The 15,859-nt window shown below is 37.0% G+C and overlaps 1 protein-coding gene across 2 annotated transcripts in view; it reads right to left on the bottom strand.

Annotated features, from left to right (window-relative positions):
- Nucleotides 1–15,859, bottom strand: part of ADAMTS2 (ADAM metallopeptidase with thrombospondin type 1 motif 2) — a 305,104-nt gene that overhangs the window by 22,955 nt on the left and 266,290 nt on the right. For both annotated transcript variants that reach the window (XM_087955238.1, XM_087955239.1), the window contains exons 11-15: nucleotides 12,714–12,859; nucleotides 9,193–9,368; nucleotides 8,812–8,945; nucleotides 7,167–7,290; nucleotides 4,303–4,383 (exon numbers count right to left, since the gene is read on the bottom strand). In XM_087955238.1, coding sequence (XP_087811364.1) covers nucleotides 4,303–4,383; nucleotides 7,167–7,290; nucleotides 8,812–8,945; nucleotides 9,193–9,368; nucleotides 12,714–12,859 — 661 coding nt within the window. The remainder of the gene's footprint in view (nucleotides 1–4,302; nucleotides 4,384–7,166; nucleotides 7,291–8,811; nucleotides 8,946–9,192; nucleotides 9,369–12,713; nucleotides 12,860–15,859) is intronic.

Raw genomic sequence — 15,859 nt, 5'->3', positions numbered from 1 at the left:
GCACCAGAAGGCTAAGAAGAATGTTAGTTTAGCTATGTCTGGCAGTTCAACTGTAAACCATGATTTGTGGGTAGTTAATAGTGGAGCATCGCAGTGCATTACTAAAAATAGAGAGAGGTTTGTAACGATGTCCACGAGTAAGCAACATGTATCATTGGCAAATGGATGGAAGATGAAAGCATCTGGTGAAGGTAATGCATATTGTTCATGTGTAAATGAGCATTTAACTATGTTATATGTACCTAAACTGAAATTTAATTTGTTATCAGTAAGGGCTTTAGTTAATATTGGTTATGTAGTAACCTTTAGGGGAGATAACTATATAATAGAGAAAGAGGGTAAAAGTGTTACTGCTACTTCAGAGAATGATTTATATGTGATACATGATGACCAGTTGAAGATGGCTAACTTGGTTTATAACAATGTTAAGCCACATGATGAATGTATACATTTACTGCATAGACATCTGGGGCACGTTAATTTCAAAATGCTGAAACAAACTGTTGAATTGTTGGAAGGAGTAAAATTAAAACCCTGTAGTAAGTACTTAAACTGTAATGCCTGTAACCAGGAGAAAAGCAAGGTTACTCCAGCAAACAGACTGAATGGTTTTAAGACCAAAGAACTTTTAGAGGTTGTGTTTGCTGACATAATTGGTCCTAAGAAACCTAGTTTGGGAGGTGCCTGCTATGTTTTGAGTATAATGGATCATTACTCATGGTACGGTTTCTGCTATCTCATGAAAAACAAAACAGAAACATTCCAACATTTCTTTAATTGGCTAAGGTTTGCAGAAAGAAAAATGAAACATAGGGTAATTACTTTAGTTACTGATAATGGGACTGAGTTTATTAACAATAGATTCCAAACTATGTTAAAATTGGCTGGTGTCAAGCATAAATGTTCTGCACCTTACAGACCACAACATAACTCGTTTATAGAATGAAGAGGGCAAACGTTACAAGCCACAGCTCGCACTATGTTATCTGATTCAGGTTTACCTGAAACTCTGTGGGGTGAGGCCATAATGTGTAGTAACCATGTGTTGAACAATGTGGTTAACACAACAACTGGTGAATTGCCATTCACTCATTGGCATGGCAGAAAACCAAATTTAAGTTATTTACACACATTTGGAGCTCTGGCATGGGTGCATATTCCCTCACAAGTAAGACTGAAAGGGCAACATAGAGGTAGGAAATTATTTTTCATAGGTTACGAGGCCAACCATAGATCGTTTAGATTTTGGGATCAAGGCACAGCTAATATTTACTGTAGCACTAGTGCTAAATTTCTTGAGCATGTTGGGTGGCATAAACTAGAACAGGAATCCAACAATGATGTTGTTATTGACACCCAAGTAGTTCCTAGCGATGAGATCGTTAAACCATCAATAGCCATTAAAGAGGAAGAACAGGCACAGGAGGAGGTAGAAGAACAGGAGCAGGTAGAACAGGAGAGTCCATCAGTAAGCCCTGAGTTACCTAGACGTTCAACCCATGTAACACGACCACCAGATAGATATCAGACTAGTATAGTATGCCAAGTAAATATAGTTCCTACTAACTATAATGAACTGAAACTATATCCTGCTAAGGATCATGCTTTGGCAGGAAGCAATGGATAAGGAACTGAATGTTTACAAAGGTTGGAGGTATATGAAAATGTCAGGTTACCACCAGGTGAGCATGCCATAGGGTGTAAGTGGATTTATAAAATTAAGACAGGCACAGCTCATGTTTACTGTAGCGCTAGTGCTAAATTTCTTGAGCACATTGGGTGGCATAAACTGGAACAGGAATTCAGCAATGATGTTATTATTAACACCCAAGTAGTCCCTAAAGATGAAATAGTTAAACCATCAATAGCCATTAAAGAGAAAGAACAGGCACAGGAGGAAGTAGAAGAAGTAGAAGAACAGGCACAGAAAGAGGTAGGAGAACAGGAACAGGTGGTACAGGAAAGTCCACCAGTAAGCCCTGTATTACAGAGATGTTCAATCCGAGTAACACGACCACCTGATAGATATCAGGACAGTGTTATATGCCAAGTGAATACAGTTCCTGGTAACTATAATGAACTGAAACTGTATCCTGCTAAGGATCAGGCTGCTTGGCAGGAAGCAATGGATAAGGAACTGAAATCTTTACAAAAACTGGAGGTATATGAAAATGTCAGGTTACCACCAGGGAAACATGCCATAGAGTGTAAGTGGATTTATAAACTTAAGACAGGTGTGGATGGGACTGTTACTCATAAAGCCAGGTTAGTAGCACAAGGGTTCAATCAGACAGCAAACGACTATGATGAGGTGTTTGTGCCTAGTTGAAGGCTACTACATTAAGGGCAGCATTAGTGTGGGCAACTAAGGAGAAATACATTATAAAACATTTAGATGTAGAGATGGCATATCTGCATGCACCACACTATATATTTAAAACACACTATATATTTAAAGAAAGCTTTAGGTAGAAAAAATTATAATACAACTGATTGCTGGAGATTGAAAAAGAGTCTTTATGGCTTGAAGCAATCAGCATATGAGTGGAACCAGTGTATAGTTAAGGAATTAACTAAGATAGGTTTTATAGCTGGCATGGCTGATCCATGTTTATTTAAAAAGGAAAGTGATGGTGTAGTTTCATTGTTGCTATTGTTCATTGATGACATAGCATTAATCACCAAAACTGAACAAGAAGCCACTGAGATTATTTCACTATTAGAAAAGAAATTTAAGATAAAACAGTTAGAAGAAATTAAACAATATCTTGGTTTAAAGATAGATAAAACTAGGGGAGGATACAAAATCTCACAGGCAGATAAAATTAACCAGTTACTGAAGAATTTTAAAATGGAACTTTGTAAACAGGCTAAAACACCAATGAGCCAGGAGTTTAGTCACAGCGATGTACAAAGTCCTGTTTTTGATAAAGATATTTATCAGTCCTTGATTGGTAGCTTATCTTATCTCAGTAATTGGTCAAGGCCAGATATAGCATACAGTGTTAACCAATTAGCGAGATTTAATGCTGAGCCAACTGAAAGGCACTGGCAAGCTGCTAAGCGTGTGTTAAGATATCTGAAACAAACAATGCATTATGCATTATATTTGGAGCCTAAGGATGAACTAAGTTTAACTGCATATGCTGATGCAAGTTTCGCTACAGATGTAAATACACGTAAATCAACATCAGGTACTGTCGTATTATTAGGAAAGGTGTTGATTGGATGGAGGTCTATTCGACAGAAACATCTAAGTCTATCAACAATGGAGGCTGAATTCTCATGTTTGTCTTTATTATGTACAGATTTAGTTTGTTATAAGCATCTATTGATTGACATGGGAATTGATGTAACAGATTCTACTGTTGTTTATGAAGACAACCAATCAGCTATACAGATGGCTTCCAATCTCGCTGTAAAGATAAGATCAAAACTCACAGATTTAAGATATTTAAATGTGAGACATGTGTGCAAAGTAAAATGATTAAACTGGAGTACTGCATGTCAGAGAATAACATTGAAGATCATTTTACAAAAGCCCAAGGCTCTGTAAAGCATAAGGCTTGCTGTGAAGGATATGGACTTAAACTGTAAGGTGTTATATATTGTCCTACCCAAAGGGGAGAATGTTAGGAATGTTCTGATGGTCAATGTTCTTGGTTCCTGCATTTTTCCTATTGACTGTTGCTGATCGTCGTTCTTCTTGGATTGCTGTGAGTCTGTTACTGAACTGTTTATGATACTGGACTTTGTTATTTGGATTATCCCTGGACTGAATACTGACTGCTTTAACTGTGTATGACTTGGACTGCTTGTTGGACTTTGCTTAACTGTTTACTGGAAGTAAAACCTACATTTTACTATTCAGTGCATCTGTGTGCTGGTCATGTGTTATTCAACATCACTCTCACTACGTTTCCCTGCGTGCACTCATTCTCCTAATGGGAAATTACCTCAACAAAAATATTGCATGCTGGAGTTCTCCAAGCAAGAGTTTGGAACTGCAGATATATAGAAATAATTTCACTGCAAAACCAAACAAACTCAGAGAATTCCAGCAATGAACATAACATGCAAACATGGAGTTACCCATATTTGCTACTAGTTTGGTTTTCAGCCTTAAAAGTGATTAAAATTGCTCTACCCAGCTTCTGTATCATTGCATTAGTGCTATTTTACTCCTACAAAAATGTTCTCCAACTCAATTAAAATATATTTTATAACCAGAATAGAATTTCAGCTTGTCAGGAAAAGCACATCCATCAGCAAAAGCTGACTATGATGCAATATGATACGTACCAAGATTATGAACAGTAGCATCAGATTCTTGTATAAGTAAATGCCTGGCACCAGCTGGAATGTCAAACATCTTGAGGTAACCTGCAAGAAAGCATCACAACTATTAACAATAACTTTTATAAGGAAAAGAAAAAAGCATGAATATTTGCTCTAGCTATTACTTTATTTTATATAGTAGATGCCATCTAACTGCTTTTAAAAAATATTTTGAAGCTCCAGAACTGACTTAAACCATAATGTTTGCAGGATAATTTATTATCAGAAAATGCATAAATGTAGCAATAGTTCCTTGAAAACTAGTTTCATATAGTTGTTGTTGTTCTTTGCACCATCACGTTGTCCACTGAGAAGATTTTCTCAGTCTTCCCTGAAAATATTCCATGCAACCTATAGCCATGAAGAAATTTGCCCGTTTTAACTTGTGAGTTCTAAGGCACCTTTTGTTTCTTTTCTAAAGAATGTAGATGCTTCCTCTCAAAAGGTGTATTCATATGAGCTTATAACACTTTAAAATCACAAGATACTCTTAAAATTAAAACAACAAGAATAAAATACAATATATTTGAAAGGGATTTTTCAGATAAACCTGGTCCTTTCTGTTATTCAGTGCTGGAATCTACTATATCAGGGGTATCAAACTGAATTTCTTCAACAGCTGGATCAGCATTGTAGTTCTCCGCAGGCTGGCCGGGGGAGATGGGGGGAGACGGGAATGGATGCCTTCTGCAGCACCCTGCTGGCAAAACGGGCCATGGGGGATGGGCGTGAGGACCTCCTGTGCCCTGTTTTTGATCTGAACGGCCTCCTGCAGCACCCTGCTGGCCAAAATGGGGTTGGGGGGAGTCATGAGGCCCCCTGTTCCCTGTTTTCAGTCTGGATGGCCACATGCAGCCCCTCCATGCCCTGTTTTGGCTGCCAGAGGCACCATGGTCCAGTCCTTTGCTATTTCCAGGTACCCCATGGGCCGGATGTGGCCTGCAGACTTGAGTTTGACACCTATACTTATATCATTCTTGACATCTTCATTCTAGCACATTTGCAGATGACTGCTTATTTTAGATATTTGCAGCAATAGCAATAGCACTTCAACATATATTCTGCTTCCTAGAGCTTTACAGCCCTCTATAAGTGGTTTACAGAATCAGCATATTGCCCCCAACAATTTGAGTCCTTATTTTACCCACCTCGGAAGAATGGAAGGCTGAATCAATCTTGAACTGGTCAAGATCGAACTCCTGGTAATGGGCAGAGTTAGCCTGCATTCTAACTACTGTGTCATCATGGCTCATTGAATCAACAGCCTAGATTTGTAGCTAAACATTTGCAGCTCCTTCAGCCAAAAGGTTTAGCTCTCTGAACCCTGATCATCCAGGAACTCCTCCTTTAACCCCCTTCAATGTTGTCATGTCAGCCTAACAGCACAGAGTATAAAGGAGCTATAAAAAGAATATGGAAGTGGTGTTTCATATTTATTACTGAGAAATGTCAATTAATTAAATAGAGACTCTGACTTTACTTCCTCTGATATCTGGTTTTCCCCTTGTCCTCTTTGTAAAACATGGCATACTGATGATGCAGAGAAACTGAACAAGAGAACAAAGAGAGAGAGAGAGAGAGAGAGATAGGGTGCAAATTCATAACATACAATTCATTCCAACCTAGCCACAAGGCTTTTGTTAAAAAATAAAATGGGGTAGCTCCATAGAAATCATCTTGCATTCCTGGAAGAATAAAAGCAGGAAACAAAGTAATGATTATAAATACAAGATGGAGCATTTGAACCAGACTCAAAAGGGGATTCAGAGTGCATGCTGATGTCCACATCCCATCTGTTGGCAACTTTTTAAAGACAACAAGGAACCAAAAGCTGCAGTGTGCACATCCCTGCTTGCTCCCAATTGACTTTTCCTTTTTGAATCAGGGATCACTATACAGTTTTGGCCATTTTATCTATTTTTAAAGGCTCATGATTATCTTTATTCCTAAGCAGGCAGGGTTAGATCGGGAAAGAAAACTGGTATTTTTTCCTTTTAGAAAGAAGAACCTTTTATGCATTGATCTCAGCTTATTTGTTCAATTCTGTCTTTTGGCTGTTTTTCGAATGGAAGGACTCAGTTTTTTGACAAGATTTTTCACACACACACCCCCTCGAAAAATAAACATAATGCAAAGTGGACAGATTGTGCAAGTCAGACAATAATCTAGTTTAGAATGAACAACCAAGAGAACATAAAGTCTGAACCTATCTAACACTCTGGTTTTAAGGACAAGGTATCAAGACAGACATGTATTTCAGCAGGGGCCAATGGTGGTCTGAATGCAGTGCTGATTTGCACTGCATTGCAATTCATTTAAAGAGTTGCAACAGTGGTCACAATAAAAGGACAGAAGCCCGAAAAGGGGACAGAGATATAAGTAGGTCTCAAAATATCTATTTCCCCTTAGTTTGGAGTGTGGATTTTTCCTTGCTTCACTTTAAGATGATAGGTAGACAATTGATAGATGCTCCTCAGAGATGTTGAAAAGTGTGCAGATGACAATATCTCTATTAAATTAAGGCTATTGTCTGAAACTCACTTCTTTGGATTCAAAAGACTCTTTGGATTCAAAAGAGTTGACTTACCTAGGATTCTGTTTTATGGTTTGAGTAGACCAAGACATATAAAAACATATCTCAGATTTATAAATGTGGATGTTCTTTTTATATTGATTTTATTTAAGAAAACATGTTTCCATCTGAACCTGTTCAAGAGCAGCATTTGATACAGCAAAGGAAATATGCTATTAAATAAATTCTTAAACTCCTTTTAAAATTAAACACATACTTTTCTGGGGCAAGTATATTATATTTAAATAAGAATAACCTTGTTTCTTTGGTGCCCTGGAGAATGTTCCTTTCACCACTTTGCAATGGGTGTTGTCTCCACCGCACACACCACATTTATCTTCTTGCTTTGATGAGCCTATTACTTTGTCACAGCCAACTTTCTGAAACCAAGGGGAAAAAAATCCATTCGTTTTGTGTGTAGGAGTGTGTAAGAGTCTTTTTTTTTTAATGATAACTAGATCAGGATATTTAAACAGGATATTCAGGTCTAAAATATAAGTATGTTCCTGAAATAATATATTGATAGTCCCATGGGACCTTATTACTAGAAGAATGATTTCCAGAACTTGAGTTTAAGTAGATATTTGATTCCCACCCCCACATCTATTTTAGATAGTGAAAATCATAGACCTAGAGTTTCATATCTACAATAACACCAAAAACAACCATATGTTTCTCTTTTTTTCTTTCAGTTTAAAGACATCACACTTTAGCAAGTCTGTCCTCAAGTTACATATCACAGAAATCAGCCAAATACAAGGTTTATTTAAAGCAGATAACTCAAAAACTGAATGGTAGATATGGTTTGGGTTAGGAATTGTTGAAAATTGTACCCAAGCGTTTCTAGAATGACTGTATCACATGGCAAACAATGAATACCTATCTATACCTATATCAAGGTCACTTTTCTTGATTATAGGTAAAACTTTGGAAATCGCTAAAGTGCTATAAAAAAAATCATGTATGTGGTGGCTCAAAGTACCATCATTAACTCACAGATATTCTTTCTAAACACTGTCTTTATGGAACATTCCAACGTGCACTAGGAACTAAAAGAAGAGTTTTTAAAAAAGAATTTAAGGGTAGTTTAATTGACTGGATCCATGTGCTCATCTAGTGCACGTGCTTATAGAAAGCAATAACTATTTCCTTAAATAAAAACAAATTTAGAAGTGTGCTCAACAGCCATTCTAAACTAAGTAACACATTCAGAACACAGCAATGTGTCTCTAACCACATCATTTCATTTCCTGCCATCTTGAATCTCTAACCTTCAAAGCGTTCTACAGTTGTGGAACACAGCTATTTTTCTTGGGACTCTTTGGAGATTTCTCTCTCCATGTAATGATTTTTTCCCCTTTAAAAACTGTTGCACTTCAACAAATATTTTCCTTTTAAATAGTTGTTTTCACATATTACAATTCCCTCCTGAGGATTGTTCACTATTAGTAAATATTATGATTTGAAAAATATTCTGCCACTTCCAATAAAACAGTAAAATACTACACATATGATTTGCTTTAAAATCATCTTTCAGTATAATTTCTATAATTTCTATAGAATATTTTATAGATTAGTCAGGGGAAGGGAAAAAACTAGCCCGTTTCATATATAGCAATAGCGCTTAGATTTATATACTGCTTCATGGTGCTTTAGAGACCTCTCTAAGAGGTTTACAGAGTCAGCATATTGCCTCCAACAATCTGGGTGCTCATTTTACTGACTTCGGAAGAAGGCTGAGTCAACCTTGAGCTGGTGAGAATCAAACTAGAATAGAGCTGCAGAATTAGCCTGCAATATTGCATTCTATCCACAGCTCCACCACAGCTCATTATAATTTTAATATTACTCTTACAGATAGAAAAATGGAAAAAGAAATTCCTGAAACACATGTAACCTACCAGGCATTCTCCTCGCATACAGATACTGTGCAAATCCTTATAGGAGCACCGTGTTCCATCATGTACCAATCTTTTCATATACACCACATCATTAGTCTCCTTGGACTCACAGTAGAGGTGGCACCTTTCTTTAGCTATAAGGGAAAATATTTGGGTAATTTATCTTCTCATTAGATAATTTTTTAAATGTTGATTCACTGAATTCTGGGAGTTGAAGTCCATAGGTTGTAAAGGGGGCCTAGTTGCCCACTCCTGATCTGAGGGTTAATGCTAATGAATTGCAGCATTTCTGCACACAGGACATTGCAGTGTTTGAAACTGGGCAGAGTTATCCTGCTCTGCTCTGCTAATAATGAAATGAAAAAGATAAATTGTGCGAACCATCAGTATGTTCATATGGGAGCCAGTGATGCTTCGTATTTTGATATTCAAAAACGGGATCCCACTGCCTGCACTGCTCCTCTCTGAAGTCTTCATGATCATCAGGACAATCTTGGTTATTGCAGAGCTGGAACTCATAGCTTGGGCCAAAACATGTGCGGCCTCCATTAGCAGGGCTAGGGAAAAGAAGAAGTAATACTAATGAACAATTTTAGAATATAATAGATCATTGCATTTTTTTGCAGCTGTAAAAGTGGTATTTCCCCAGATATTGGATTCAAATTCCCATGAACGCCAATCAGAAAACTTCACGAAGTGAAAGAACTGCAGTCCAACAATGCCTGGAAACCCACAGATTCCTTATTACAGGTGGTCCTCAACTTACAACCATAACTGAGTCCACAATTTATGTTGCTAAGGGAGAAATTTGTTAAGTGAGTTTTGCCCCATTTTATGATTTTTCTTGCCCCATTTGTTAAGTGAATCACTGAATTAGTAGCATGGTTGTTAAGTAAATCTGGTTCCCCCCTTGACTTTGTCAAAAGGTCACAAGAGGGGAATCACAACAGTCATAAATGTGAATCAGTTGTCAAGCATCCGAATGTAAATCACATGACCATGGGAATGCTGCAATGATCATAAGTGTGAAAAATCATCATGTCACTTTTTTTCAGTGCAGTTGTAATTTCAAAGAGTCACTAAGTGAACTGTTGTAAATCGAAGACTACCTGTACTTATTTATTGTTCACTTCCAAGATTAATTTCCATTGATTTCCAAAATCTATAAGCTCTGTTTTGAATATGTATGAGGTAGGACAGCACAGTTGCATACTCTTAGTCTCGATAGCTGCAATATGACCTAATGGGATATATGGATAAATATGAAACACTGAATATGCACTATTTAAATGCTGAAATAGTTGTGGGTGAGATACAATGTAGGTTGTATGCTTAAGAAAGAGATTCTGCACACAGAGTTTGGAGAGATTGTCCCAGGGGTGGGATGCTACTGGTTCAGCCGGTTCTACAGAACTGGTAGCTCTGAAGAGCAGCAGACACTGAACCGATTCAGTGCCTGCTGCTCTGTTTGGCCTACCTGCCCGCCTAGGCTCTTGGCTGTACTTTATTTCCTGCTTTTTCAACTTCAGCTGCTTTCTGCGGCACAGCTGAGGTTGAACAAGCAAGAAAGAAGAGGATTTTCAAATGCTGCACACCCTCGCGCAGCGCTTGTCAGCTGTCTGGGCGGCACAGCTGAGGTTTTTAGGAGATGGTCTACATGTACACACAAAATGCACTCTCACCAGGGGTGGGATTCTACCTGCTGGAGAACTGGCAAATCGCGCCACTGGCTGGCCCTGCCCCCCTGCCCCGCCCACTCACTGGCATGCGCGCCATCAAACTTGCCTGATAAGTTGTTATTTTTCCTTTCCACCCCCCCCTCGACCATCAGCTGTTCTGCTGTGTCAGGAGAGTTAGATTAGCTAGAAAGCAGGAAATTGTTGGATTTCTTGCTTTCTAGCTAATCTAAAAGCAGAGCTGAGTCTGAAGCTTCTATACTTTAATGCAGACTCAGGTAGCAGATGGCAGAAACAGATTTCTGAATGAATCTGTGATTCTTTGAGCAACTTAATCTGCCTGCCTGCTTTGCCTGATTTTGGGTAAAAGTTGCTCTTTTTTTAAATAAAACAATCAATGTTTACATAAATATTTATAATATTTACATACAAGCCATGCCCAGCCAGTCACATGACCACCAAGCCACACCCACCAATTAGGCCATACCCACAGAACTGATTGTTAAGAAATTTGAATCCCACCCCTGGATTGTCCTTTTCCTTCTGCAGCCTCTCCATAAGCTTAAAAAACATACTGGAAATTTGGGGAAAGAAGGCACTTTTCAGTAGGAATGTGGGGAATCCAGCAAGCAAGAAGGGGAAAAAGATTGTTTCTTAAGTATGTAGTGCAGGCTGACTCTGCCCATAGTCAGGAGTTTGATCCTGATGGGCTCCAGCTTAATTCAGCTTTCCATCCTTCCAAGGTTAGTGAAATGAGGACCCAGATTGCTGGGGGCAGTATGCTTATTCTGTAAACCACTTAGAGAGGGCTGTAAAGCACTGTGAAATGGTATATAAGTGCTATTGCTATTGTTATCCATTGCAGTCAGCCCAACTCATGGCAGTTTTCAGCAATTAAAAGAAATTAAGTATGATTCAATTAAGAATAGTTGGATTTCATTCATAATCATCTTATAGAATAAAAGAAATACCTGAATACACACACACACACACACACACACACATTAACTATGAAACCTTTCATGCAGCATTCGAAGTGATTGTGATATTTTTCTAACAGGTTAAGGACCCAGTCCAAATTTTTCATTTATTGCTTGGATAATTTAATTTCCTAAATCTTACTGTAATTTATAAAGGAGATTATGCATGAAATATTTATCTTATTACTTTTTAAGTTACTGCTGTATTTTCTCATGTTGCCTTTTGTGCTGTTTTTAAGATTTTGTTACTTTATATGAAGAATCCATAATAATGATTTTTTAAAAAAAATATCACCAGAAGTGGTACTGATTTCTTTTAAGTCCCTGAATGCTGAATTGGCTGTCTGGCAAAAATAAACTTCTCTTATATCTTTCCTGACTTCAATAGTAAACACAAAAACATGATACTTATAAAATGATTTCCTGGTTCATTTCGAACAATTGATGTCAGATTTGTGATCAGATATGGTACGAAGAAATCTATTGAGCATAAATTTGTTTCTTCCAGTAAAATCAGTGGAATTGGCTTGCAAAATAAGTGTGAATCTGGAGGCACGCTGATCTTAAAGTTAACAGGACATTTTAGTGAAAATAAAAGTATTTATTTTTTCATTATTTCAGTCAAACACCATAACGAACTTTCACATATATGTTTCTTATATTAGAAAGAGAAATCTTACACACAGACAAAATCCAGTTAAGTTTCTTCGTTTTAATATGAAGTGAATAGATAACTTGCATCTTAAAGTATTCTGCAGTCTAGAAATTTGGGTGCAGAATGCTTGTTAGAAAATAAAGGAGTGATGGGGGAAACAACAGCAGGGTTATCTTTGATCATGGCCAATATTCATTTATAAAATGTACTGCATTACTATTACTTTCATTAATTAGAATTCCCAGGCAGGATGCACAACAGATTGAAATCTATTAAATTACACACCTTAAACTCATCAAATTAATTCTTTTAAAAGGAATGGCAATAAGAAACTGACATAGTATTATATGTCCTAACACAGTCTGCCACAATATTGCATGATGTGCTTTATTTTATCTTTCCAGTAGGTTGGCAGTGAAACTAATACAAGAGCAAGGCAATGGTCTGAATTATAACTTAAATTTAATCCTTACTCATAACTAAGCAATTTTAAAAATATTTTGTGATAGCTTAACATTATTTTAAATCCATTGAAGACATCTAAACCAAAATCCATTATCAAAGAGCATAATTTGATTAGGTTCAACTTACTGTGGATTGTCACATTGACGTGTCCGGAATTTCACTCCTGTTCCACAAGTTCTGGAACAGGAACCGAATTTGCTCCATGCTCCCCAGTTTCCATCTTGCTTCAAGATATCTGGAGTTAACCAGATACAGTGACCTTTAAAACAATGCTAAAAGAGAAAAATATACAGGTATGCATATTTTTGAAATTTATCAACTTCGTTATCTTGGCAACTGGGCCCTAGATTGAAAGGTCTTGCTGTTTAAAAAGAAATACTACTCCAGAAGAAACCACTGGTTTCTCATATATGCATTTCTCATATATTATTCAAATTCAGATGGTTGAATTGCTGCCACTGGGGGAAAAAATACTGCTAGAGTTTATGATAGCCTTTGATTTGGTCCATTGCATGTCAGTTCATACCTACCCATCTGCAATCCAGATATAGCTTCCTCAAGTAGGTAGTTGAATCTCCAGAAGGAAAAATAAATAAAACCTGACCCTATCGCACTATGTCAGTTCCCTGGGGAGACTTGGGTAGGACTGTAGGGAGACAAATGTACCAATGGAGCAAGGATAAAACGGAGACAGAAGAAAACAATCTTCTTATTCAAAATTCACACTTTCCCCTCCAAATTTTCAAAGCAGGTTGCCAGTTCAACTTCACACTCTAGACAAAACATGTGAAAAGTGTTGTACAGGTAGTCCTCGACTTACAACCACAATTGAGCCCAACATTTGTGCTGCTAAGGGGGAAATTTGTTAAATGAGTTTTGTCCCATTTTACGGTTTTTCTTGCCGTACTTGTTAAGTGAATCACTGCAGTTGTTAAGTTACACGGTTGTAAACTGAATCTGGCTTCCCCATTGGCTTGTCAGAAGGTCACAAAAGGGGACCCCATGACCCCAGGACACTGCAACCATCATAAATGTGAGTCAGTTGCCAAGCTTCAGAATTTTGATCACGTGACCATGGGAATGCTGCAATGGTCATAAGTGTGAAAAACAGTCATGTCATTTTTTTTCAGTGCCATTACAACTTCTAATGGTCACTAAATGGACTGTTGTAAGTTGAGAACGTAATTTTTTTATTTATTCATTTGTATTCTGCTTTTATTATTTGTACAAATAATTCAAGGCAGCTAACATATCCAACACACCTTCCTCCTCCTATTTTCCCCACAAAAACCACCCTGTGAGGCGAGTTGGGCTGGGAGAGAATGACTGACCAAAAGTCAGCCAGCTGATTTTCATGTCTGAGGCAGATATAGAACTAATGGTCTCCCGCTTAATATCCTTCAAAAATAATGTTAAAATGCATTATTTGTTTTACAATCAATTAAAAGTTGAATATAACAACCAAAATCACAAATGTAAATATTACTCTTTGGAGAAACATAAGCTGAATAATTCCCAAGCTTAATGTCAGCAAAAATTAAAACTAAATATTGATGACCCTAACCTGGCAGACTTACAAAAATAACAATCTGAGAAAAGCCAAAATTAATATATCACTATAATTGTCACACAAGACAGGTGTTTATTGCTTGTCTACATGCAATAGGCAAGTTTTGGGAGAAACACATAGTTTGAAGTGGTCCGTTGTATTCACAACAATATCAGAGACAGCTAAAACTACATTACATCAGTAGAATACAATGTTGCTCTCCACCCTACACAAATGGATTTTATTTAATTAAAATCAGAGTGGTAATATTTCAACAGCTGAAATCTACAGTTCTTCCTCAGTTGTGATTTATAAATGAAATTCTGACCAATTTAATTGCAGGGCTGAGGAAAAGCTTTTACAACAGCAAGTAAGAAAAAGGGCTTTAGTTAACGGCTTATAGTAAGCAGCAGGGAAGGAATATTTCTTTGTATGGTAGCACTGATGACCTCGGAGAACATTAGAAGCAATATTTATTTTAATATTTCTATGAAGTATGTGAACATATAGAAACAGTAGTTTAAAAAACAAAAACAAAATGAACCTCAATAGCTACCTGAACTCAACGTTTTGGGAAAGACAAAAACACAGTAAGGCCATTGCTAAGTGGTCCCCTCATCATATGCTCTATTTACATTTGTGTCTGTCTGAGTGCTACATCTTTAAATCCCTTGCTTTTTTGCTATGGCAGGAAGCTCTACATTGTTTGATTGTAGCTGCTTTCTTTGACCATAGCTCCATTAAAGTGAATTTCTAGAAAAAGGTTCTAGAATGGATTTCCAAAGAAAAATGTGCTCCCTTTGCCTGAGAAAAAGGAAAAAAGAAAAGGAATAAAGAAACAATCACGGTTCCTTTTGGCTTGTGGAACAGAATTCAGAAGCCTAGGAAAGTGAAATACAGTATATTTGTATCTGTATCTATCCATATCTATATCTCTGTCTATCTGTTGTTTATCTTTAGCTATATCTATAATCTGACTATCTGTCTATCTATCTATCTATCTATCTATCTATCTATCTATCTATCTATCTATCTATCTAAAATGTATATAGCCACCATACAACCACTTTTGTTGTGGTTTTTAAATTTTTTATAATTATATATATATATTACATTTTTATTATTGTTTTATGAGTTGGCCAGAGTTGTGGTATATAAAAAGGGTAGCTATAAAAATCTTTTAAATAAGTACACAAATAAAGCTACACCTGATGTGTTAAGTGTCCAGTTGTCTGCAAGCTTGCTCCTTCCTGGTACATGTGGCTAGGATTGATCAAAATTGTATCCCAATCCCTTCGGCACTATGATATTGGAAAAGACTTACTGTGGCACAATCCCATCCACATGAACCTTATCTAATAAAATATGAAGCTAGAAATACTTGTACTGTATAATATACTATCACTGCTTTATAATAGGTTGTAATTGTAGGTTCTGTGCATGAATGGTTTGTCAGTATAAGAATCTGGGCATAAAGACATACACGCAGATGGCTATACACAGTCATTCGCTACTTTTCCTAATAATCATTTCCATAACAAATGTTTTGCCACTTGATCAGCCTTCAATTCTAGGCATTTGGCAGGAACTGTATGTGAAACACATGGCTAAACAAACACCCACCAGCAGCAAAAACAGAGAAGGATGCATAATACAAAATGTGTTTTAAACAGAGAATGAAGAATACTTTACCAAGGGGAACAAATAAAAACGTGTCAGATAC

The sequence above is a fragment of the Notechis scutatus genome, chromosome 2 (assembly GCF_049901735.1).
Source record: "Notechis scutatus isolate UNSWTSFEM ecotype Mainland chromosome 2, rNotScu1.2, whole genome shotgun sequence".
Lineage (NCBI taxonomy): Eukaryota > Metazoa > Chordata > Lepidosauria > Squamata > Elapidae > Notechis > Notechis scutatus.
This window is presented reverse-complemented; position numbering and strand designations above follow the sequence as displayed.